Consider the following 25,252-nt stretch of genomic DNA (forward strand, 5'->3'; position numbering starts at 1 on the left):
ATCAAATGAATGATGTTATTGGACCACCTAAAAGTAATGGGGGTACACTAACGGCTTTGCAACCTGGCAAGATGGGATTACATCATTAAATATAATTAGATGGCTCTTGTAAATGACTCATAAGAAATATTTCTTCTCGAATTTTACATATTCAAGTCCGCCCAGCAGAGTTTGTGTTATCCACGAATAATTTATAGAATAACAGTATTTCGACCAGAGACTCATTCAGTTAAATATCATATACGAATTCATGTGATACTTATCTATAATTCGAAGAGTGTAATTTGATTGTTGATATATGCGTTATACATACTCTAAATAAGAAATATTTGCATGTCCAACACCACAAAGAATTTTTAGTAGACATAAACATGGGTTTGGTTAGTTTGACACGATAGAATTTAAGTAGATTATGTCAAAGAAAAAGTGTAAATAATTCAATTATACCACATGTTATAAAAATTTTAATCGCTTTGTGGTCAAAAACTTTTACTCAATTTCTATTGAAAATAATTTCCCACAAACGGACGTATAATAATTAACAATATTTCAACAGTAATTATTACAGCTTAGTTTTAAAATATTTCAGTTTTTTTGATCGTATAAAAGACAAAAGCCATTAAATATAGATCAAGAAAAAAATTCGAGATAAAAATAAATTTACGAAAATTGATTCGAAATAGTTTAGGTTACCACAATTACATTTTTGGGGCTGCGAAATTGCTTTTTGTTTGATCAATCTAAAAATTTGTATCTGTAATTTCTGTTATTAAAGTCGAAATATCCTACGTAGACAGAACTTTGAACCGTTTTCCAAATATCGCACGTTAGTTTTAAAAACCTACTTTTTGTTTGCTTATTCGAAGCACTTTGGAGTGGGTTGAAACCTGTTGTACATGACGAAATAAAATAATTAATCTAAAGAATTTTCTATGATTGATTTTCAACATCTCAAGTTCTTGAACCAATATTAAACTTTGGTATTGTATACATCAATGTAAAATAGGTACATGCATACAATACTTAAGATTCGAAAATTCTAGACGTACTTATAGCAATAATCAAAAAAAATTTTGGTGACTTTGTTCATTCGTCCTGTTGATATTTTAATATGGATCCTAATTGTAATTTCAACCTTTTTCCAAAATTTACCTGGTTAGAACCATCAAGCAAGAAATACTGAAGGTGAAAAGCGTTTTGCAGCCTCAAAAAGTGGTGGGAATAACCTAATCACTTTTCAAATTAGTAACAATAGACCATAACATGACCGTATAGGGGTACTCATTTTCTTGCTTCTGTCCGGAAGGGGTTGAGTTGAAAAGTATTTCTTTTTTAGTAGATTGTGGAATAACTTCCGCAGTTTCATCGGCCATGATTTTGTCACCTCTGTCATTTTTGTTGAATGGATTTTACGGTAGAACCTAGGATCTAGTATGAAGAAAAAGGTATGCATAAAGGTTGAAATGAAGACCAAATTTTCTAAGAAATTATAGGTACCTTAAAAGTGGAAAGTATAAAAGTACCGTGGGCTTCAAAAAAATATGTGTATTGGTAGAAACAGTTTTAGCTATTCTAAAATGAAAAAATAATTTTTCCACATGTCATTCACACAGTTCATCCACAACTTTTCCTTCAGCTAAGCTATTGTTGACATGTTTTTCAGTCCTCTCAAGCGAGAAAATGACGCAATCAAATCCTTGATTATCCTTCTAGAGTTTAAGATATTTATTACAGACACAAATTGCGTCATTAAACAAAACATAATAAGATCAATTCATTATGGAATTACAACAAGATTCATTCATTCCTTAAACGTACTTAGAAACATCCTGTATGATATTTAATGATTTGAATTGAAATGGAAACATATTTTTATAAAATGAATGGTTAAAGAATGATTTATTATTTTAAGTTATATAATTCAGTAAACCATGACAACAAGTTTAGTTTCTTGTAAGTAAGTTAACTTTACTTAACTTACATTTGTAAGTAGAAGTTACTTTACTTTACTTAACAATAAAAGACAATGACCTGCTTGCTATTGCTTCAGTTATGGCTAACAAATAATATAATAATGATATAATGATACGCTACTGTTCATAAACTGTGTAAGTTGAAATGCAGTTGTTGACTGAATATGACTTGAGTGTCGTCATCAAGGGTTTTAGAATCGATTCGCAAAATAATAATTTTATAATAAACAACCTATACCTACAACAAAAATTCTGAGGTAAACGGCACCGAACGAACTGATAAATAAATTAGTATAGCCTAAAGTCACAATCAAAGAAGTTTAAGGTTAATACGTCTAAAGTTCAGAATATATTTTGGAAACTTATTTCAACATTTGAAAAGCTGTTGTCAAAGTTTATTTAATTAGTTTTTCCTTTTCGAAAATTCTCATAGCCTGATATTTCTTTTTCAGGACTCCCAGAAAGTGTTTAATTATGCAATAAGCTTAAAGATGGTGAATACTTGTTTAAGACGATAATCAAGTTACTCCGATCGACATAGTTTCAGATGGAAGTTTCATAGGTCATAAGTTAATGAAACTTTTGGATGTTGTTTAAGAATGGTTAATAAACATTTTCTCAAGTTTTCAACCGCGGGGACCCTGTGCGAAAAGAGGAAGGGATTACTTTTTTTCTTACATCCTTCGACAGAAGCATTAGCATACTTTTTTGTAGAGCGTTAAATTTTCTACAATTTTGACTATTCAGACATGTTTGACTGCCCGTTTGTTACCGACGCGACATATGAAGCTACAAAAACATGGTCCTTTTTCAAAATTCGCAAAAACTGGCAAAAAATTCAGAATTCTACTTTAATTCTTCTGTTATACCCGAATTATGATGAAATATTGTTGTGATTATGATTTCTGGTTACAATCACCAACTTTGGACATCCAACTACCACCTATCCCTAGCCCGCCCAACCCCAATTTACAAAAAATAAATTATAATAATCAATGTTAGTATCTTAAGTAAATACTGACACCATTTCGTTCATAAAAATATTTCTGACCCGTTTTGCTGATTCCAGACATAAATAGTGGTTACTGATCATAAATCCTGAATCGTCAGGAAAGAGATCGTTACAGTTATTTATTGAGTTACCGTTTCAAGAGAGCCTGGTCGAATCCCCGCGCAAATTCAAGTACTTTTCGGAGATGGCGTCTACATCAAATGAATCGGACATGTATAATCTATTAAGATTGAACATGTAATGATTTAAAAAGTTTACGTGAATCAAAATAATAAAAATCGTTTAATTATTGAATTGTCACATTTTAATTAGTTTTAAAACAGTTTTTAATATTAGTTCCGCTTCATTCAGAAATCAAATCTAATGTAGTTTTAATTTTACCTTACACTAATTATTTTGAAATTCATACGTACACAAAAAGTACAGAATATAGTTTATTTCGCATAGTTTGAACTACTCTGTATAAAGAAATTAATGAAATATTTTTTATTATAACTTCCAATCAAATTGAAATGTTCTAATTTATATAATTTTTGAAATATAAGAATTGTATTCCGTTAAATTAATTTACTTTAATGAATGGAAGTTATCTAAAAAATTGTCTATAATTATTTTTTTTAATAGTAGAAAAATATTCCCAGAATACAATTAAAATGAAAAAACACCACACAAATCGATTTTAAAATATGTATCTCTACGTCCCAAAATTTGCACAGGTTTTACCATTCTAAGTGATATAGCTATATGTACTGTTAGCAACATCAATTAGAATGGTAAAAAATACCCTTCTTAAGTGTTTTTTGGCTGAGAATTTTTCTCAGATATTGCTTTTTTAAAACATACTATTTTTTAAGTCTTTTCAGATAAAAATACTAATGAAATTTTGTAAGTACACAGATCTATAAATGTATCCAAAAAATTTTGTATTCGAATTCTTTCTCTAGATAGTAAAAAATCAAAGAATTTAGTCAATTTTCTTTCGATCATCATGTTTAAGTTGACAAACTTTATAATGATAACGTCTGTTTTGAAATCTACTGAATAGTTGTTTATTATTTTCAATTTTCAAAATAACTTTTTTCGTCTTCTGTTACTGTCGCGGGAATTATTAAATATATGGGATTGTAAATTACTATGGTTCTTTAATATCCATCTTTTTATTCAACACCTGCTGAAGAATATCTAGAATACAAGAAGCGTCTGAATTCTGTCAATTTGCTTGAATGATAATAAAAAAGAATAAAGTGAATCTAGATCTGACAAAATATACAAGTTGAAGTGGGGGGTGAAAATTGGAATATTTTTAAATATGCCAAAGAGAGGTCGCAAATAAAAGGGCATGACATGTGCATTACAAAACTGTGCCTTAGGAAAGTGTTTTTCGACATTATATTGAGTAAAACGGGAATTTTTTCACAGATTATATCCACTAAATATATAGAAAACAGATCACCAATACTTGTTAAACCCAGTGGCGGATCCAGGATTTCATCCAGAGGGAGGGAAGGTTGGATCCGATCCCCCTGGATCCGCCACAGATGACACTATATTATTTGCTACCTATATGGTTCAAAGAGAGCGAAAATAATAGAATATAGTTAAAGAACTAATTTATTCTGCGTTTATGTTTTCTAATAAAAAATGGGAACTAAAATGAAACTGTACCAACATAACTTTTGACAAAACATAAATAAACAACAGTAGTTGAGTTGCGTGATGCGTAAGCTACAAATTTTTTATTTTTTTTACTGTTTAATTACGAAAGTAATCACCTTTACTTTGTTCAAATGAAGTCATCAAATACAGGTAAAAGTATGATTCATTCATATGAGAATTATTATATAAAAACATGAACCCTTGATTCATTAATAAAGGTCACATGTTTTTTTGTACAATGGCTAGTAAAAATGCACTGAACCATGGTCACTGAATAATTGTAAATAAGAACCGTGACCAAGTCCTTATAACAGTTGTTGAAATATAAAAAAAAAACCTTCGAATTTTCCCCATAAAATCAGTAGCGGATATAATTTTTTGTTCAAAAATAACAAGAAAAATTTTAGTTTCTACAAATTTTGTATATAGTCTTTTTATCGACTCGAAAATAATAATTTTTATTACTTTTCGTTACTAAGGAACAAAAATAATTTCCAAAATAACACCACATTCATTAAAATTTGATGAAGTATTAAGGGAGATATTTCGTATCTTCAATAAAATAAGGAATAATAAGCGTTAGACCAGATAAGACCGCAAACAAAAAATAAAAAATTCAACCTTATTACTTCTTTGAGACAAGTCCCGATACTCTTAAATTTTTATTAAAAATAACATTAGCTGACATCATTGTTAATTGAAGGAAGTTTTTGATATGTAAAAAATTGCAACGTGATTAAAATGACTAATTAAAAATAAGTACAAGTTGTTCTAGAATATTTATTTCTGATATATTACTGATTTTCGTGAGACATTGAAATAGATATTAATATAAACAACTTGTAGAAAGAATGTTGAAATTTTACCCTGGTGAAGTCACCTGGTGATATAGATATTTTCTCTTTTTGAGCAAATAGGGGTGTATATAAGCCGGATATTCAGAAAGGTCGGAACAAAAAATTTAAAATTTCTTCTAATATTAGCTGAATGGAATTGTCATAGTGGCAAAAATATTTCGTTTCACAGTTACTCTAACTCGCAATTATGGTGGTAGACAATTCTTGATTTTTCAATGATACCAGAATAATTTGATATTAGTATCTGGGGGTGCAATCTTGAAGACGGTTCATCTGAAGAATTCCCAAAATGTTCCACAATGTTTTAGAATCGAATCACTGACTTAGAAGTTAAGTGTATCGATTTGTGAAAAAAAAGTACGAACAAGATTTTTTTGAAAGTTTTGGAACTTATTCGGACTTATTCTTATTTCATTTGGCAATGATTACAAAATTTATTAAAAACATTCATAAATAATGGAATATTTTTTCGTAATTATTTTATCTGAATTAGAATTAACCTAAACAAATAATTATCTTATTTTCTTTGGGTTAATGACTCTATGAGTGCTAAAAGACAATAATCATAACACTGAAACACTCAGTAAATATTAATTACTATTAATTACCTACATATATTTATTAATTTATTAATTATTTATGAAAAAAAAAGTTAAAATGTTTTTTATAATCAGTTGTTTTAATTATTTTAAAAGGTTTCTTTCTCAAATATTACATATTAATAGGAAGCCATATAACTTTTTATTTTTTGTTAATGTGAAAAAGTGATTAATTTTGTCTGCTTGGTAATCGAATATCAGATCATAGAACCCCAAATTTATTTATTTATTTCTTTTTTTAAATTAGACTGTGTTAACATCATGGTCACCCCAAATTTTCAATAGAAAAAATAATGTTATTAGATTTTATCATTCGATTTGTGCAATACTGATTGGATTTTACCGGAAATGTTTAAAACTTTACTCTATCCATTCACATTTTCAAAATAAGATTTAGGTGTGTTGAATACTTTATTGAAACTACGTTCCTTATCGAACGATTCTGATTTGATTCGGGCTGAGAGGCTAGACCAAAAAAAATCGTAACGATTTTTTGCGTAGCAATTTCTGGCGTAAGAAACAAATATTATCTCTATGGTAACAAAATAGAGTGTAACAAAAAAACGGCACCTATGTAATAATAATTAAAGGTGCACAATTAATTATTGATTCTGACGATATGATTCATGGATGGCGTTTTAGATAAAATTTTACAAACATGACCATAAAATTCATTTCTTTATATTTTTATAATAATAATTAAAAAGAAAATGTCTATTTTCTTTAGATACTATTCTCATTCTTTTCTCATTAAAAAAAAAACTTATTAATAATATATTTACAACGAAAGAAACATAGTTCCTATCGAGTGTCCCACGACATCTTTTGTACTTTTTTCTTTATAGAAATATAATAATTAAAAAATTTAATCCAATAAAATTTTACTCTTCTTGGAATCACAAACAGATATTGGGGTTTTCTTTGGAAATGGATAGATTTTTTATTTAAGACAAAAATCTTATGATATACCTATAGTACAACTATTTTAATTTGAAAGAATTTTTACCCCGAAGTAATATTTTTAATGCTATTTATCAATTTGAAAAGTGCAGTGAAAATCTTGTTGTTGATAAAATAAAAAACCAATCCCAAAAAAAAAAAAATAGAGCAATAAATATTTTTTAAACACGTACAATAACAAATACGTCCATTTTTGTTATCAATATAAATTAAAAATAAACATTATAAAAATATATTTATGATACAACGTCTGTGATAACATACAATTGTATAGATACAGAAGCAGTAATACTGAAGTAGTCCGTTTCTCATTTATAATATTTTAAGGGGGTCCTCCCATATGATGGGTTATTTCTCGGAAACTGCGAGGCATACACGAATGGCAAATTCATTACAATAATTGGCGGTGCAGGCCATTTTTATTTTTGTTGTTTTAAAACTCGAATGAGCAAAATGGCCTACACGTTTCGGATGGCATTATCCTAGAATGATATGCTAGTAGGAGTTCTATGTATCATTTCATTCGTGGCAAACCTCCCCGATCATTCACCCCACCACTTTTTTGGGATTGCGAAAATACCCTTCATCTGATCGACCCAAAAATTTGTATACGTAATTTCTGGTAGTTAAATCAAAAGTTCCAAGAATAAAACTAGTTTTTCTTAATGTTAGCAGTTGTCAACTTTAAGAGAAAAAAATGAAAAGGCGGATTCTGCCTTTTTGAATACTCAAAGTAAAGAATAATCTCTTTTTCTTAATGCGGAATGCGGCCATAGGTGTTAAGTAACGTAGGACACTTAAAAATAGTCAACGTTATTCAGTATTAAATTTGAGGAAAATCAATCTTACAACGTTATTCTTTATGTAGTGACAAAAAAACTTTTGTTTGAAACGCTTTCCGTAAATTTTGTAAAACATTTTTATTTTGTATTATATTTCCGCCGAATTTATTTATTAAGTTTAAGGAAAAATATTGCGAATAAAATTTTTTTGTTATGAAGGGTAACGTTTCTAATACATTTTTGCCTCTTACCAGTAAAAGCTCGGTTACGAATATGATCTTTTTTTAGTGCGAGTACACACTTTAACACAGAGTTCTACGACTGCTTATATAACAAAACTGAAATAGAATTAAAGTATCTACGTATGTAAAACAAAACCTGATTATATTTCATAATGAGACTAAATGTTTGGTACACAGGTAGGTACGTCATTCCATATAATTTATAATTTTAAATTATTTTATAATGGGCAGCGTAGAAACCCAAGTAGGTAAACATAATGCCGACACTCTACGCCATATGCTTATAAAATATAACAAATTGTAGTTTATAATATTAGTTTTAATCAAATTTTCTATTATAAATTGATTGATTAATTATTATTATTTTCTTTTAAAATTTGTGATTTATATTAATTTTTTTTATCGCAATCAAAAATCATAGCCACAATAGCAGCTGTCATTTGGTTTAAAGCATGTAAAACACACTGTCTTCCCAGCTATTTTTTACGATATTAAAAAATCATCTCGGCAGAATTGAAAAAAAAGCAGGAGAGTTGAAAAGAATGTTTTTAGAATAAAATATATTTAAAAAGTTAGATATTAATTTTCTTTTTTTAATTTTGACGTAAATTGATCAAAATTGGGAACGTAGGAATAATTATCTCGTGTTTTAAACGGTCAAAATTTCAGAAACTTAGGGATTTATTAATAAATCTTATTAAGTTCTTAAATTTAATTTCTCGTTAAGTTCTGCCGACATAAAAATTTACCATAGCTTTAGCATAGGAACTGCAAATAGTGTATTCTACTATTTTTGAAAAAGTACCTCAAAATGTTGATTTTGCTAATAAAAAGCCACCAAAAATTTATTTCGGAAAAATACACACGCTTTCTTGCCAAAAAATTAAATTAAATTTTAAACCTTTTTTAAACTGTCAAAAACGCGGGCATCCAATTTGATGACGAAGTATCGGTATTATTATACGAAATAACACAGATAAGTTTGACAGATATATTCATGGACTATCTGATTATAGTAAATATAAATACTTAGTATCTATGGATATATTATACCCAACTGTCTACACTGAACTAATTGATGGTCTATGGCCCATACCGATATGACATCACATCAGGGCTTGCCCGCGTTTTAGGTCACAGTTTAAAAATTACTATTTTAAATTTTAATATTATAAAAGAAAAATGTGCTTTTATTACTGGAAATCAGAATATTTAAGTATATTTTTACATAAATTTTAACTTTTTTCAAATTTCATAATTTATTTTTGACTAACGATAATACTCTATACCTTGCTGGAAATACCTTAGAAAATTGCGATTCTTATCATCATCCTATAATTGTATCGCTTCATTTTTCTCGTCTTTAACATCACAAGTTCCACCATATAGATAGATATTATGTTGTATTGATTTCACAATTACGACTAAAATCGTTAGAAGTATTATTAATTAATGTTTTTTTTTTGTTTTTTACACAACAATATTAAATGACAAAGTCATCAATAAATAATATTAAATAATACCTATTCTTTGTAAATTTATTTTTGCAAATTTCTATGAAATTTAAAACTGCAATATGAGCTGTTTAAAAAAATATATAAATAAATAAACATTAACAAGTACCACCAAGTACACATTACAAAAACATCAGATGGGTATCCAGTAGGGTGTTATACAGGGTGTTATAAAGGTCTGTACATTTCCTACTAAGTTGCTTCGTTTGATAGCTAGTGTCTTAACGTTGAAATTTTGAAATGGTTTTTTGTAACTTAACTCCTAACGCGAAGTTTTATTTTTAAAAATTGGGTATATTGACATTCCTTTAAATTGTTTTAAAAAAAAAACACACAAAAATTAAGTTTATCATCAATCCATTGGCGGAGATCCTAAGATTTTATGTCCCTTTCGATCCCCTGCATTTCTACTTAAATAAAACTACAGAAAATTACGTTTAATTGGTCCCGATATTTTTTATATCTAAAAATACTGTTAATTAAGATTACTTAAAGATCATGGTATGTCCGTATATTAAGTTAGATCTTAGTTGAAGATTTCTTTCCTCATGATTCTGAAAAGCCCCCCAGGTTTTAGTCGAATGGTAAAGAATTGAAAATACATAGATTGGATGGTTATGTATCATTTCTTATAGTCATTTGTAGATGTATAGAATATATGAAAATATTGAACCAATCTTTTCATAGTTCAATTTTTTTGTTCATGGGCGTAGAAATACGCGGAGTTTGCAATCTAAAAACAACGCACGTTTTAAATTAACTGATGTAAAACATAATTTTTATTTGGGGGTTTTTTATCCTCTATAAAGCAATGTGAACATACAAAAAATTTACCAAAATAGCATTTCACGTTTGGAATTAAGTTACAAACATTAAGACTCCCTTGGTCCCAAACAAAGCAACTTGGTTAAGCTAAATCGATATATTTTGAACTGTATAATAGCTTGTAGAGCGTTGTACCAATCTTTTAGAGACACCCTGTACAAAACCTACTTTACTAAGGTTTTTTTTATTTTTGTAAAATATTGTTTTAAAAAAATATTAAATTTCACATTCAAAGGAAAAACTTTCTTAATTACTTAAAAATGGCATTAAAATTTTTCAGAGTAACATTAAACAAAACCTTATTAGAACATTAAAGGTGGAGCGATTGTCTGCCTGTTAGAAATTGCAATAAGTTTTGAAATATTCAGGGTGTCAGACGACGGGCGAACTGTCTTGTAAAGTGATATATAAAATGATGTTTGCACATGATATTCTTTTATAGTTTTATTCAAATTACACAAAAATCGAATTATCATCAATTGTAAGTTTACAGGGTAATTAAAAATTATTTATTTGCCTGATTATTTAAATAAATGACTTCAAAAGTAGGCATATTTAATATTGGGTATGTTATAACTTGACAATATAAAACGAAAAGTAAGAAAAAAATTTTCGATATCAGGAATAGTTTTCAAAATATCGAAAATTGAAAATTTTGTTTAATTATTAAGCTTTCAATATTTCGAAAACCAAGGCTGATATCGAAAATTTTTATTCTTATTTTTCGTCTACATTCATGAAGTTAAAACAAAATTCATCATACAAGTTCAAAATAAAGTACAAATAATTTATTTCAACCTAAAAAATCTAAAATTACCTTGGTTCTCGTACTACCTGTCAATATATTCCAACTTAATGTAAATTTCAGGATTATATCTGTTATTTATAGCTATTTTTTCGATTTTTAATATTAATAGATAAATTAAGATAATAATAAAAATAGTAATAAAACTTCCGACATATTTCAGATACATACATATATTTAAAAATAATAAGGAAGCAAAAAGTGAAATTTTATAAAACTGCTTAGCAAGCAACGAGCCGAACCATGTTGTGTAAAAACTAAAAGAACAGTTTCTCTAATATCTGACTGAAAACTGGTTTTTATTGCAAGAGAAGTAGGTATTACAAATATTTTTTTTACATTTGAATTTAATTTCTTCTAATTAAAAAAAATTCGCGTCCATAAAAATATAATCAACAGCTCTTTAATTTTTAAAATACTTTCAAAACCGTATATATACATAGAGCATAATAAGCATCTCTTGCTTTGGAAGTAGGTAAAGACTCCTAATCTAGGTAAGTTTTTATTTTAACCCCCAAAACCACACTATTGCGAAGTATGCTCGACGACTTTACTCGGAAGGCTAAAGGTGATCGGCGTGAAGCATTCGTATCTACATTTTTAACACAGGGTCACCACTTTATCGAAGCAATAACATTCACTTTTTGCAATTCTGATAGTAAAGGCAAACTAACTTATGTACCGTACGCGAGGTTCCACGAGAAAGTATTTTGAAGTCGCCTGTACATCCCTAGTGTATTTTTTTTCGGTAACACAAATAAATCTAATTTCAAAAAAAGTCTAGGGATGCGAGGCGATCCACGAAAATTAAAAATACCCTACACTACCTTTCTTAAAATTCGTAATACCAGCGAAATTATCAGTTCATGTTAACCATGCCCACACGGATTGTATATAGAATTACAATATTTTAATCATAGGATACGCTTTCAAGGAAAAATCTGAATCCTAGGTAAACAAATTTTTTCAGGCGACGCTCAGTAAATATAATGATTATTTTTTATTTATCAATAAATTTATAATAAAATTCAAAATTAAAATAATAAATTTTATCAGTAGAGCATGAGTCATTTTAGAATCTTTAATTTTTAATTTTAATGTAAATTAATAACAAAAGAAACTAATCAAAATTTAATATTGATTAACATAATATTAAAGTTAAATAATAACGTTTAAGATGCATACAATTGAATTTGGATGTCATATAAAGAAGGGTTTCTCAAAAAATAATTAAAATCTTGAAACAAACGGGCCATATTTAGTCAAAAGTTTCTTACTTCCTTACTAAGCCAATTGTCCAATGAGATACTGTATTTGGAGATAACAATGTATCAAAAATCGATTTGCGTTATCTTAGCTCTTACTCGAGAAACTCTAGCGCGGCACTTCTTATCATCATACTTATTACTCGCTGTCAGTAAAAATACTCTAGAATCTCTGACCGTGTTGTAATTGAACCCACCCAATAATTCAGTAAAAATATGTATATTAGGAGCAATACATTGATTATTCAAATATTTATAACTACCTACAAGTTTGCAACCTTCTAACTTTATAGTTTTTGAGAAAAGCTCGGAAAAGTGAAGCACACGTACTATGTACATTGAAATCTTGAGGCGAGTGAAATTCTTCCAGTTGATAAATTTTTCAGAATTAAAAATTGAGACTTTAGATTCAAACAATCTGAAATTACTCTTCAGAACTTTATAAAAGTTGTTCAAACATGATTTTAAGATTTTGAAAAGCTCAAAAATTTAATTTATTTGCATTAAGTTTCAGCCTTTTTGAAGTTTATCCAACCATTTAACTGTTAATAATTCAAAAACGATGAACTTTAGGAAAAAATCACAAAGGCGCCCATTTGGCGTAAAATTACCCAAAAAACCTACTTGGCGTAAAATTACCCAAAAACCGTTCAGGCGAGGGGAAGGGATATACAAAAACTAGACCAATAGGGTTTCTGGCAACATTCGGAATATTAATCTATCAGCTTTTCTGAACAAGAATCAATTGACAAAATACGTTCCTCGAATTTTGCCTGCTCTAATAAAAAAGCAAAAGTAGACTCATACCATAACTAATAAATTTGAAAGTTTAATTAAAATTGATTAATTAAAACGAAGAAGTTTGTAAGCATTCAAAGATTGTTGCCCATCTTTTTCAACCAAAATAGAGTTTTATATCGCCACTAATCTATATCTTCCTCTCGGTTCAATTAAACGTTTTAAACGGCCATATTTGGCGTACTTCTAAAGATTTTCAAAAACCAACTCCACTTTCCGTGCAGTGAGAACTCTTCACCGGAAGTGAAAAAAAATTTGGCCATCATCTCGATTTTGAAAATCGAGTTTTTTCGAACAAGAATGAACAAACTGCATAGTGTTTACGTAGTATTATAATGAGGGTTCAGTACCAAGTGGAATAACAATACGACTAACTTTTTAGAAAAGTAAACAGTAAATTATATTCATTTAATTTATAAATATAAGAAGATCGGTATAGCATTAGAACCTTGATATTAACCACATGTAACTTTTATAAATCAAGAGTTATTTATTATTAATTATCATATTTCTTCAATAAAATACACAAACACATTATTACCTTTACCAACCTAACAAAACAAAACCAATGTTACCATAATAATAATAACTTTATGCTCAAAAATTTTCAAACTAAACTATGTTATACGTATTTTAACAAAACATTATCATAGATACTAATATAATATTATGTACTTTATATAATACAGAAGTATACTAAAAATATTATTCTATATTATAAGCTTGGCCTGCGGCTTCATTATACCATGTATATATGAAATATACATAGTATATTAAGTTTAGTCCCAAGTTTGTTACGCTTAAAAATAATGATGCTAGGAAAAAAATTTTGTCATAGGTGTTCATAAAATCACCTAATTAGTCCATTTCCGGTTGTCCGTCCGTCCGTCCGTCCGTCTGTGGCCACGATAACTCAAAAACGAAAAAAGATATCGAGCTGAATTGAATTTTTACACCGTACTCAGTACGTAAAAAGTGAGGTCAAGTTCGTAAATGAGCATCATAGATCAATTGGGTCTTGGGTTCGTAGGACCCATCTTTTAAACCGTAAGAGATAGAACAAAAGTTTAAATGTAAAAAATGTTCCTTATCAAAAATAAAACAACTTTTGTTTGAAACATTTTTTTGTAAACATCACTGTTTACCCGTGAGGGCGCCAATTAAGCGGAAATTTTATAATATGTACTATACTTGATTATCAGTTATGTATGTGTCACATGTATGTATGTGTAATGTGATAAAGAAATCAACACTGACTATGCATGGTATTTCAAAAATTAACTCAGTCAATTGTTTGTTTTCACTTGTTTAGTTTGCATTCAGCTTGTAAATATGATCAAAGTTATATTTTGGTATTATAAATACATGAAAAATCATATACTTAATTATTTTAATTTTTTTTAAATAAAACATTTAAATATTTTCTTGCTTGAAAATCTTACTGAAAGAATACCTTACATAACGCAGAACCGCAAAACAACCAGGACCGAAATATACAGAGCAACCAAGGTAGGATCACGAGCACAAGACACTTTTCAAAATAATTTTAAATTTTTTTTATTTTCAAGACTTTAAATGCATGAGTGCAATAAAACCCGCAGTTTGAAAATGAAAAGTACTTATCCAAGGGTCGCCAACAAAAAGGCCAAGAAGCTGCTAAGTTGCCCAAAGATGACTGTGTGATTAACGAAAACATCAGGAACGAGCAATGCAGAAAAACAAGGTATTTATAGTAGTTTTAAATTCAAAGGGGTAAAATTTGTAAGATTTGTTCCCAATATATTATAAAATAATTTCTTTTGATATTTAAGTTAATATAACTACAAGTTAGTATAAGATGTGAATCCAAAATTTTAGATCGATAAAATTTCAACAAAATAATTATAACGTGTCATTTTTAATGGAACCCTCAAGTTTTGCCCCGGGGCCTTTTCAGCTATACTTTCGGTCCTGAACACGACATCATGTAAACAGTAAACCTCTAAGTAAAAGTGTTAGGAAATAATAAATTTTAACAATAAAAAAAACGTTAAATATTATCTAATAAATTTTAACAATAAAAAAAACGTTAAATATTATCCCAATCAAATAGTCTGCCCTTCGAATAAAAACTACATTGAAATTTTCGTTATAAGCGAATCATTCCTAAAAGTTAAAAGATCCCAGTAACAAGCAGTCTATATTCACACTAAATTGAAATTTTTCTATTAATAAATAAAAACATCAAAATTGACGTTGGAGAAATTTTTATTTCTACATCCTGCACCCTTCAATAACTTCTGATACGTAGAGAGAATTTACTCCTTTTGATTTTTTGAATATTAAATAAGGGAAAAGGGTGTCTTATCAAAAAGAAAATTCTATCGACCAAATTTCGTATTCTTAAGAAGACTGTAGTAGTATGGAGTGCAAATCAATCATGGCATGGCACCTCTTATCACCACAAAGTATAATAATATTTTTAGTATCGTAGTACACATACACGCTTAATATTAAAAAGAAAATGACGTAATTCAATGAAATTACATCACGAACAAGTTTTATTTAATTTTAAATTTAGAGAAACAAAAAAATTATTATTATTATATGAAATGTTACCTCTATTGTGTGTGCAAGTTCTGTACAAAGCCAAGTTTTATAAACTAGCAATTATTATAGTCCAAGAGCTATCAGGCTAAGAACAGTTCTCAGGTGATTAATTCACTAGATTTAGACCTCAAGAGTTCGAAAAATTGTAAACTCATAAATCTCTAAAAAGTGGTACATAGCTTTTTTTGTGCATACTTTATAAAAAAAATAATAATTATATACTTTATAAAAAATATAGTGAACATGCTTGTTAAGAGTGCTTTTAAGATTATTATGCTCTTAAATGATTGGAAGACGCAGTGCAATATTTAAACCTTCCTCCTTTCATGTAGATTTCAAAAACCAATGTGACCAAAGTAATATTTTAAAACAAAACAAAAAATTTAAGCCTTGATATGAAAAACACGTGCAACCTTGAAAATTTGAAATAATCCATTTTGAGCATGCATGACCGAGTTATTTGAAGTCAAAGTCACCATTGTTTAACTTTATTGAGTGTCATAAACTTTATTGTGTGTCTCTTTATGCAAGTCCGCATTGTTCATAGAGGAGGAAGCGAGACGGGTATACGACTATTCTATCTATCTCAGTTTCTCTAATAGTAATGAAATAGGTAGAAAAAAAATGTTGCCTCTCTGTCTTACTCATGTTATGGGTTGACACTGGTTAGGTTGTCGCTGTCTTGCTCGTTATTTAGTTACAAAAATGTTAGGGACTTTTCTGGGTCACATTTGCCCATGCCTGATTTTGAGCAAGCACTCATATAACGGTAATGTTTGTATATTTGTAATTACTACGGGATTACTGTTTAATAAAGTTAGCATATTTTTAAACATTATTACATAAATTCTTGTAACGATCAAAGTAGTAGTAATCATGATATGTAGATTAATCAGAAAATTATTAAAAAAAAAAAAGAAAAGATTCTTTGTTATTTTTAGAAAATAAATTCTGTAAAATAAGGCATTCAGTCACGTGACAGCAAACACCAATCAGAAAGTGTTACGTCATAACGAAGCAGGTTATTTGATTTATTGTCATACACAAAAATGATTATTTACTTACAACTGCTTACAACTTTCATGCATAAAAAGGATTGTTTGACAAATCGTCCTGATGTCATTCAAGACGCCATGACACTGTTTTCGAAGTAAATTTGTAAAATGTAAAATACATAATGCAAATAGTGTTTTTTTTTTTTTTTTTTTAAATAATACTTTTTTGGTGCAAATTAGATATTAATGTAACGTATAAACCAATTTTTCAAATTTATAACAAAAGCTATTGTTGCTTTTATAGCAAAAATAATTGGTATAGCATATTAAATAATCTATTCAGTTAATTGTCATGCAATGTTAATTGTCTTGCCTTAAAATACGAGTTTGAGTTTTGTCATGAATGGGATTGCCTATCGATTTACAAGTCTTCATGACACTGTTCCTCAAATTTAAGCCTTTGGTCGGGCTGTGGATTTTGATTAGTTTCAAAAAATCAATTTACGAATTGACATAATGAATAAGTGTAGTTTTTTCATACAGCTCTTAGACTATAAATATTGAAATTTAAAAATTTATCTAATAACGCTTCATGTTTATTTATTGTTCAAAAACTTAAGACAATTAAATAATTATAGATATTGTGTTGAAAAAATAACAATGGTTACAACAATCAAAACTTTCTCATCAAATGTTTTTGGTGATAGTGAATGATTAATTAATTAATTCATTAAATGTGTAGTAACGACGATTCTTAATTATTTTAAAAGAAGATTCATTTATTTATGAATGACCTAAATTTTATTCATCAATTAAATTTTAGATTCACTTACGGACCATATACAAAAATTTCATTCAAGCCTGTCATCGGCAAAAGAAAGTTTCACAATCAGTCTAGCGTTCTAATGGCATGCGTTGGCTCAGTTGATTAAAGTGTAGCCAATTTGTAATTAATTTAATAAAGTTTACAGTTTTTAAGGATAACTCACCTCCTGATGTTGAAATAATACGTCTGCCACGAGAATCACGTCGCGTTTGTGTCACACCAGCTAATTGTAAACCTGGAGCGGACACAGCACGTTTCGGACCATTCGATGTAGGCACTGAGTTTGACACAGAACTAACACTACTATTCGTTGAATTATTCGTTGATCGAAACGTATTAAATCCTGGTGGTCGATATCGTGCACTTTTTACATTATTATTATTTTGTATAAAATGTTGTACCCCACTTCCACCACCACTGCTTCCACCAAGTGGTAATCGTGGTAAAGAGTTGGAACTTGCAGTACCAATTGTTTGTAAACTTCTAGGTAAAGTTGAACGTGACGACTCATGGTCGTCATCGTCATCGTTCGAATGATTCGCACTATCTTCGTCGCCACGTGTTGCATCTGGCACGCTTGATCGACGACGTCGTGATGGTTTCGTAGGTGTTGTAACCCAACTTTTATCCTCACATATACTTCCACACGAGCGCACACGATCTAATTGTTCACGACTACACGTTTTATGACTGTTAAATAATAAATCACCTGCCGATCGACGTTTTGCTGCTAATGAAGCCGAAGAAGAGTTGTCCCCTGATAATAAAGTTAGTTTAGTTCGGGAGTCATGAGTTGCCATTAACGCAGATTCGAAACTACCACGCCAACTGAATCGCTCATAATCACTACTTGTTTCACGATCACGATCGTCGGTCGTATTTTCTGTCGACTGGTGATGTCCTAATATACGTGCTTCGCTTAACAATAAATCGTGAGAACGGCTACGTGGTAGCACCGAATAACTTTCTGCACCTGTATCAGGATTATCTGACGTACTATCATCATCTTCAGTAGTAGTTGTTGAGCCTGAAGATATCTTATGCTGTAGTTTTCGGTGATATCTATGTACAATTTTTGGACTATTGCTAGCGTGTGATTCTCCACTCGATACTTCATGCATTAATGCTACCAATCTACTTCCAATATGATGCATAACTTTTGCAATTAATGGAGGTGAATTGTTTTGTTTGGGATCTTGTGCTTGATCCCCAGCTGCCATTTTACTAAATGATGCAATTAATTTTTGATATACAAATGCAGTTTCACGATTTAAACTGTGTGCAGTTTCATCAACAATGCCACCATCTCCTTCGTCCCCTTCTTGATCACCTGGAACCGCTGGTGGAGGTGAATTAGTATCAAATTTATTAATAATTTGTTGACAACTATCTGAGATCTCTTGTTGCAACGCGGATTTTCGGTTACCGGCAACTGCACCTTCTAAATCAGAGCTTGTATAATCCGAAGAATCATAAGAATCACTCCACGTATCTTCGCTACTTAAGTATTCAACTATTTCTCGGACTTGATCGTCACGAATTCCTGGAACAGTTTTCATTAACCGTGTTAGCTCATTTTCGAAGTATATGAGCTGAGGAGGTTTTTGTCCTCGAGATTTTAATAATCGTGGGCTTTTATTCAAAATTGGAGTAGTTGGTTTTGAAGTAACTGCTGCTGTGCATACAACCGTTGTGGACGGCTTTTGTTGAGTATTTGCTACCATTGTCTTGAAGAATTGACGCATTTTGGACATCATTAAATTTGTTTCCTCATCCGAGCTCCAGTTATTAAAACTATCCTTGCGTGTTAAAGATGTGGCTGGAGGGAAACTTTCAACTTTCTTTTGTACATTTTTATTGTCTTCTATATGATCCTTAACTATTAAATTCGTTGTAATATTTTCGTTGCTTGAATTAAGCTGCGTTTGAGCTTCGATTACGGCTGTGGTTTGAGGTGTTTCGCTCAGACTTCGTTGATCTTTCATTAAATCATCACAACTACCCACAAATCCACTATCACGACTTTGCTTATGTGAATCATTAAGTTCAGGCTGAGGAGTTTTACTATCGTCATTATCATCTTCATTCAAATCATCCCCACCGGATTGAGGTAATGAATCTGAAGATGGTTTTTGATGGTTGGATTTTTTACATTTCTTACGTTTTACTGTATCAAATTGTCCTTCTAATTTATCGAAACTCGACGGTTGTGTACCTTCATCATGTGTGTCAGTTTCAGTACTCGAGCCTTCTGAGTCAAGTTGAGTTTCATTTTGTTGTGGTAATGATAAACTAGATGTGGATAGCTCTTGTGATAACTCAGGATTTGTCAATAAATTATCCAACGATGATGAATGAGATCGTCCCGTACCACGAGCACGAACTAACCGTTTTCTACGTTGTTCAGGACTTGGGCGGCCACCTTCACTATCACTTCCCACACTTCCACCACTTCCGTCTGAATCACGACGTTCTGGTGTAAATCCCATAAAACCCGATAAAAAGTATTTTTCCAATCGTGATGCTGACAGGTGATCCGATAAATCATCATGTTGTTCCACTTCGAAATCATCCTCTGGTATATCATTATTTTGTATATCGTCTTCAATATTTGGAAGTCCTCCAGGTGGTAATGAATCAATACTTTCACTATATAAACTGCTTGTTTCAGAGCCTGCGCCATTGACGTTTTCTGCTAGACCATAAAAGAAATATTTCTCTAAATCTGTAGCAGAATGTGGACGGTTTCCTAATTTCTTTTGCTTGGATATTGATTCAACTTCACTGTCTTCGCAACTTTCTTCAACAATTGTATGTAAAGTGAAATCGATTGCACTTCGATGATAGCCGCGCAACTCTTCTTCACGATCAATCATTGATGTACATATTGCAGTGGTAGCCAATGCAGTTGAATCTTCACATCCTGATGATTCATCATCATCCTCTTCAGCAGTAGTCGTAGTAGGAGTTGTTGATGCGAATTCTTCCTCATCATGACTGATATCTTCTACCCATGAATCATCATCAGCTAAACCTTCTTCTAAACAAATCACTGCTGATAACGTATCAGCCCCAGTTACAACAGTCACATTATCATCATCATCATTATCACTTTTACGTTGTATTATCACTGGACGTCGTTGATTTCGTGTTGTTTGATTATTATTATTCTCTAAAGTGATAAAATACCCTGACAAACTATTTGGTTCTGGTGATGATAATAACACACTATTATCACTGTTATCATTAAACTCATCAATTTTATCATCACTCTCCCAGTTCGTATGATGTACAATCACTTCATCACTTTGTTGTTGATCGTTCGATATTAAACGTGTTGTTTCACTTGTTATCACACTCACTTGTGATGATGATGGATAACTTGTAGTTGTAGTGTTATCACTAGTACCTGCACTTGTTTCTTGTGTAATCATGACTAAACTTGTATATTTTGTTGTGGCGGCAACATTGCATTTATTTGTTAATTGTTCGTCACTGGTTAAAGAACCGCCACTGTGTGCACTATTAACCGCCGGTTGTTGTTGTAATACTGTTGACAACTGTATTGTGTCTGTTCGACTCACAGCACAGTCCGTTCCACTAACACCTGTGTTTGTATTCTGTAGTGTGCTATTCATACTGCCCCCACCATCAGCGGCAGAGCTATCAACAGAGGTAACAACACCAGATACAGGGGGGATTATTGATGTCAGACATTTAATATTTATTTCATTGTCGTCATTCAAATCACCATTGTTATTATTAATTGTTGTTAAATTATTATCATTTTTTACAGTTAAATCACATTCAGCAATAACACGTGATATATCATTTTCATTGTTGTCAATTAAATCGTTTATCGTCGTTAAATTATTACAATTTGATAATGTTGTTGATGTTAAATCACATTCAGCGATAACACGTGATTTATTTTTATTTGTATGTTTTTCTTTTAATATTTCACTTAATTTTACTGTTTGTTTACTATTATTACTTACATTATCGTTCACCGATAACGTTGTAGCAAGTTGTGTTTCTTGATTATTTTCATTATCACTCACTGATAATGAGGATGCTTCTTTAATTTCTAGAATATTTTCATTATCACTTACTGACAATAATAGCGGTGTTTTAGTATCATTAATTTTTTCTGTATTCATTGATGATATTTCAAATTGGTTCATATTTTCTGTATTATCATTATGATTATCACTTACTATAAATTCCTGCAATATTTCTGTATTACTCATTATAGCTGTTATATTTTCTGTATTATCACTCATTTTTAATTGTAACATATTTTCAGCACACTTATTCGTATTTTCTGTATTATCACTCATTGTCTGCTGTACATTTTCCGTATTATCACTTTGATTATTACTCACTACTAATGCTTGCATATTTTTTTGATTATTTACTGATGATATTGCACTTTCATTTACATTTTCCTTATTATCACTTAAGGTAAGTTCCGGTATATTTTCTGTATTACTTGTAGATGAGGCTGTATCACTTTGATTTTCACTCATAGATAATGTTGGTTTATTATTATCACTGAAATAATCATCCTCACTTAATAATTTAAATTGTTTTAACACACATGAATTATCCTCAACTTGTTTAATATCATTGTCTTTCTCATTATCAGATTCCGATAATGCACGTATAGAATTTAATACACAATTCAAACAATCTTTTTCAGTATCAGTATCATTATCAGAAGACGTTTCAGAATTATTTGATGATAAATTATCAGAAGATGATGATGAATTATTTGTTGTGTTCACTACAAATACATGTGAGAAACGTTTTGATGATTTACGATCAGCAACTGTTCCTGTATCATCACTATCAGTTTCATCATCTGTTGAGGATGATGATACAATTTCATTATCACTATGATCATTGATAATACCATCGTCTGATGGTGATGACGAATGCTCACCATCTGATGATGCTGATGATGATTCCATTTCAACGGACGAGCTCGGTAACGCATCATCACTGAAGCGTTTATTATCCCCATCAACACCTGGCGTTACATTATATGTTCGCTGTACAGTACGACGTCTTCTTTGTACATTATTATGATTTGAACCTTCAGATGATGATGACGATTCTGAATCGTTTTCAGAACTAGCTGAATTATTATTTTCTGAATTTAAATAACCACTTAGTTCATTTGGTTGTGGAATAACTTCCATAGTTTCTGGATTAGATTCCTCGTTTTTCACCTCACTTGATGTCGGCGTTTGCTGACTCTGATCAGTATTCCCATTCTGCTCGTCAATATTATTTTGTGTAATTGTAGTTTCAGGTTGATAACTGGTAGTACTTTGGCTCTTATCAGCGCTTATCATTGTTTGATAGTCAGTATGACTGGTACTCGGATTCATAATATTTTGTATTGTAGCGAATGGATTCTCGACTAAATTTTTATTACAATAAGGCCATAGCCAGATACCGTTTGATGATGCTGAATTTTCTTGTATATTTTGTAAACGTAATTGTAATTGCGAATCCATTGTTGAATCTGGATTATACAATATAATTGAATCACTTGGATTCCATAACGTTGGAATTGGTACCGGAATTGGTACAGGAACTGGTATTGGAATGTATTGTTTTTGTGGTACAGCTCCGCCACAATTTTGACAATTTATTGCACAACAATTTTGATTTGATTCTTCCGGAATTTTTTTCCGACGAAATCCAACTGAATTTGAGGATTCGGATGAGGATTCTCCTAAACGAGATACAGAATCTTCATCAGTGCCTGTATCACTTATTTCTCCACGACGGGATGATTTACGTGGGGATCCAAGAATCGGGGGTGATGGGGTTAAATATCGACGTGGAGAATTAAATGGTGAATTCCATGTCCAATAATGATGCAACATTGATGTACGCGTCGATTGTTGGGTTGACATTGTTGTATTTATAAAGGAGGTGTCAAAATAGTCCCAATCACATTCATCCACAAGTATTGTTGGTTTCGGTGAGGAGAAATTTGAGCAGCTATCAGGAAAGTCCTCGTCGTCGGCTTCATGTTCTTCTTCTTCGGTCTCTTCTTCTTTTGATGAGGATGAACTATCTGACGCCGAACTTATAAATACTAACTTATAATCTTCACCATCCGGAGGAGGTAATAATATTCGTCCCCCCGTTGACGTGGCTATTGAATCCAATTCAATTGTCGATAATAAGTCACTAAAATGCTCGCTACTGTTGCGTGGTTGATTTTGATCGTAAAAATGTGTTGTACTGCGTTTATGAGTACGTCGATGATGATAACGGGAATTCGTCGATGAAGGTGAGAGTCCAGGTGTAATTGAAGTTCCTGCAGTTCACAAAATATTTTATCATTTAACTTAAGAATTTTTTTGTAAAACCGACACCATAAAACACCATCACCGAAAAGCTGTTATTTTGTGCTTGATTACGTAAGGTTCCATCACCATGAATAATATATCTAGAATTATTTTCAATTGTGCGATATTCTCTTCCTCGAAAAACTATATTAATGCTATCGTAGGCATGATCTCATTCGAAATGTTATTAATCAAAGTATCTTCAAAAGAGACAAATCCGCCGAAAAAAATTGCATTTATCAATCTTTTATGTTTAAAGAAGTATCCCTGATAAAAAGTCGGATGCATGAATCATTAATTTCGGATTATTTTAAGGAAGACTGTTTTATTTATTTGGAATCCGAAATTTACGATTCATGAATCCGATTTTTTATCAGAGATGTTTAACTCTACCAGAATGATAAATAGAATTATTTTGGTATTATATAAGAAGTGCAGAGTAAACATTGTTTTATGAAGCAAATATGGCGGGAGTAATCTAAGAATGAGTTAATACCTCCTATGGCATTCATAGAAATTATAATCATATTTAGTTAGTTCCAAGCTACACATTCCGGTATAAAGGTTAAAGTCTAGCAACCATCGAATATCTTAAAATGTTTATAGAATGACGTATACACCAGGAAAAATCAGAGTAGTCACCAAGAGGGTAATTTAAGACTTTAAATATTATTTAATTGTATTGATATCGTCTATTTCTTGGGATAATCGAGAATTGCCACACTTTATGTATACAAAGATAATTTCAAAATTTGCCAATATCCAGTAAACAAGTCAAAATTATATAATTCAATTTAATAAGAAATTACAATTGCTAACTACATTTTTAAGTCCACCCAGTATATTGATTAATATAAATTACAGTGAAACTTGTTAGTTTAAAACCAAAATTCATTGTTAGAAAAATACACAAAAAAACACTCACAAATGCAACAAACACTAAGAATTAATGTTTTTTAACAATCCACAAAAATTTTATTTCTCTGGACGTATAGTAATTGTTGAATATGTTCTTTGAGGAACTATAATAATAGTTCTATATTCTTGATTGTATAATAAAATGTTTTTTATACATAATATAATAAAGTACAGTAGAGTTTAATAAAAAAAAAAGTAAAATAAAAGTTTTTAGAGCCGGTTGTTAGGTTGTTGTTCGAATCAACTGCGACTGTATTGTTTGTTT

At 30.4% G+C, this 25,252-nt stretch overlaps 1 protein-coding gene across 1 annotated transcript in view; it reads right to left on the reverse strand.

Annotated features, from left to right (window-relative positions):
* The window catches only part of LOC123305822 (serine-rich adhesin for platelets-like), a 233,997-nt gene that overhangs the window by 31,393 nt on the left and 177,352 nt on the right, over positions 1 to 25,252 (reverse strand). The window contains exon 5 of the mRNA XM_044887655.1: positions 17,862 to 24,038. Within this exon, the coding sequence (XP_044743590.1) occupies positions 17,862 to 24,038 (6,177 nt within the window). The remainder of the gene's footprint in view (positions 1 to 17,861; positions 24,039 to 25,252) is intronic.

This window comes from Chrysoperla carnea, chromosome 1 (genome assembly GCF_905475395.1).
Source record: "Chrysoperla carnea chromosome 1, inChrCarn1.1, whole genome shotgun sequence".
Lineage (NCBI taxonomy): Eukaryota > Metazoa > Arthropoda > Insecta > Neuroptera > Chrysopidae > Chrysoperla > Chrysoperla carnea.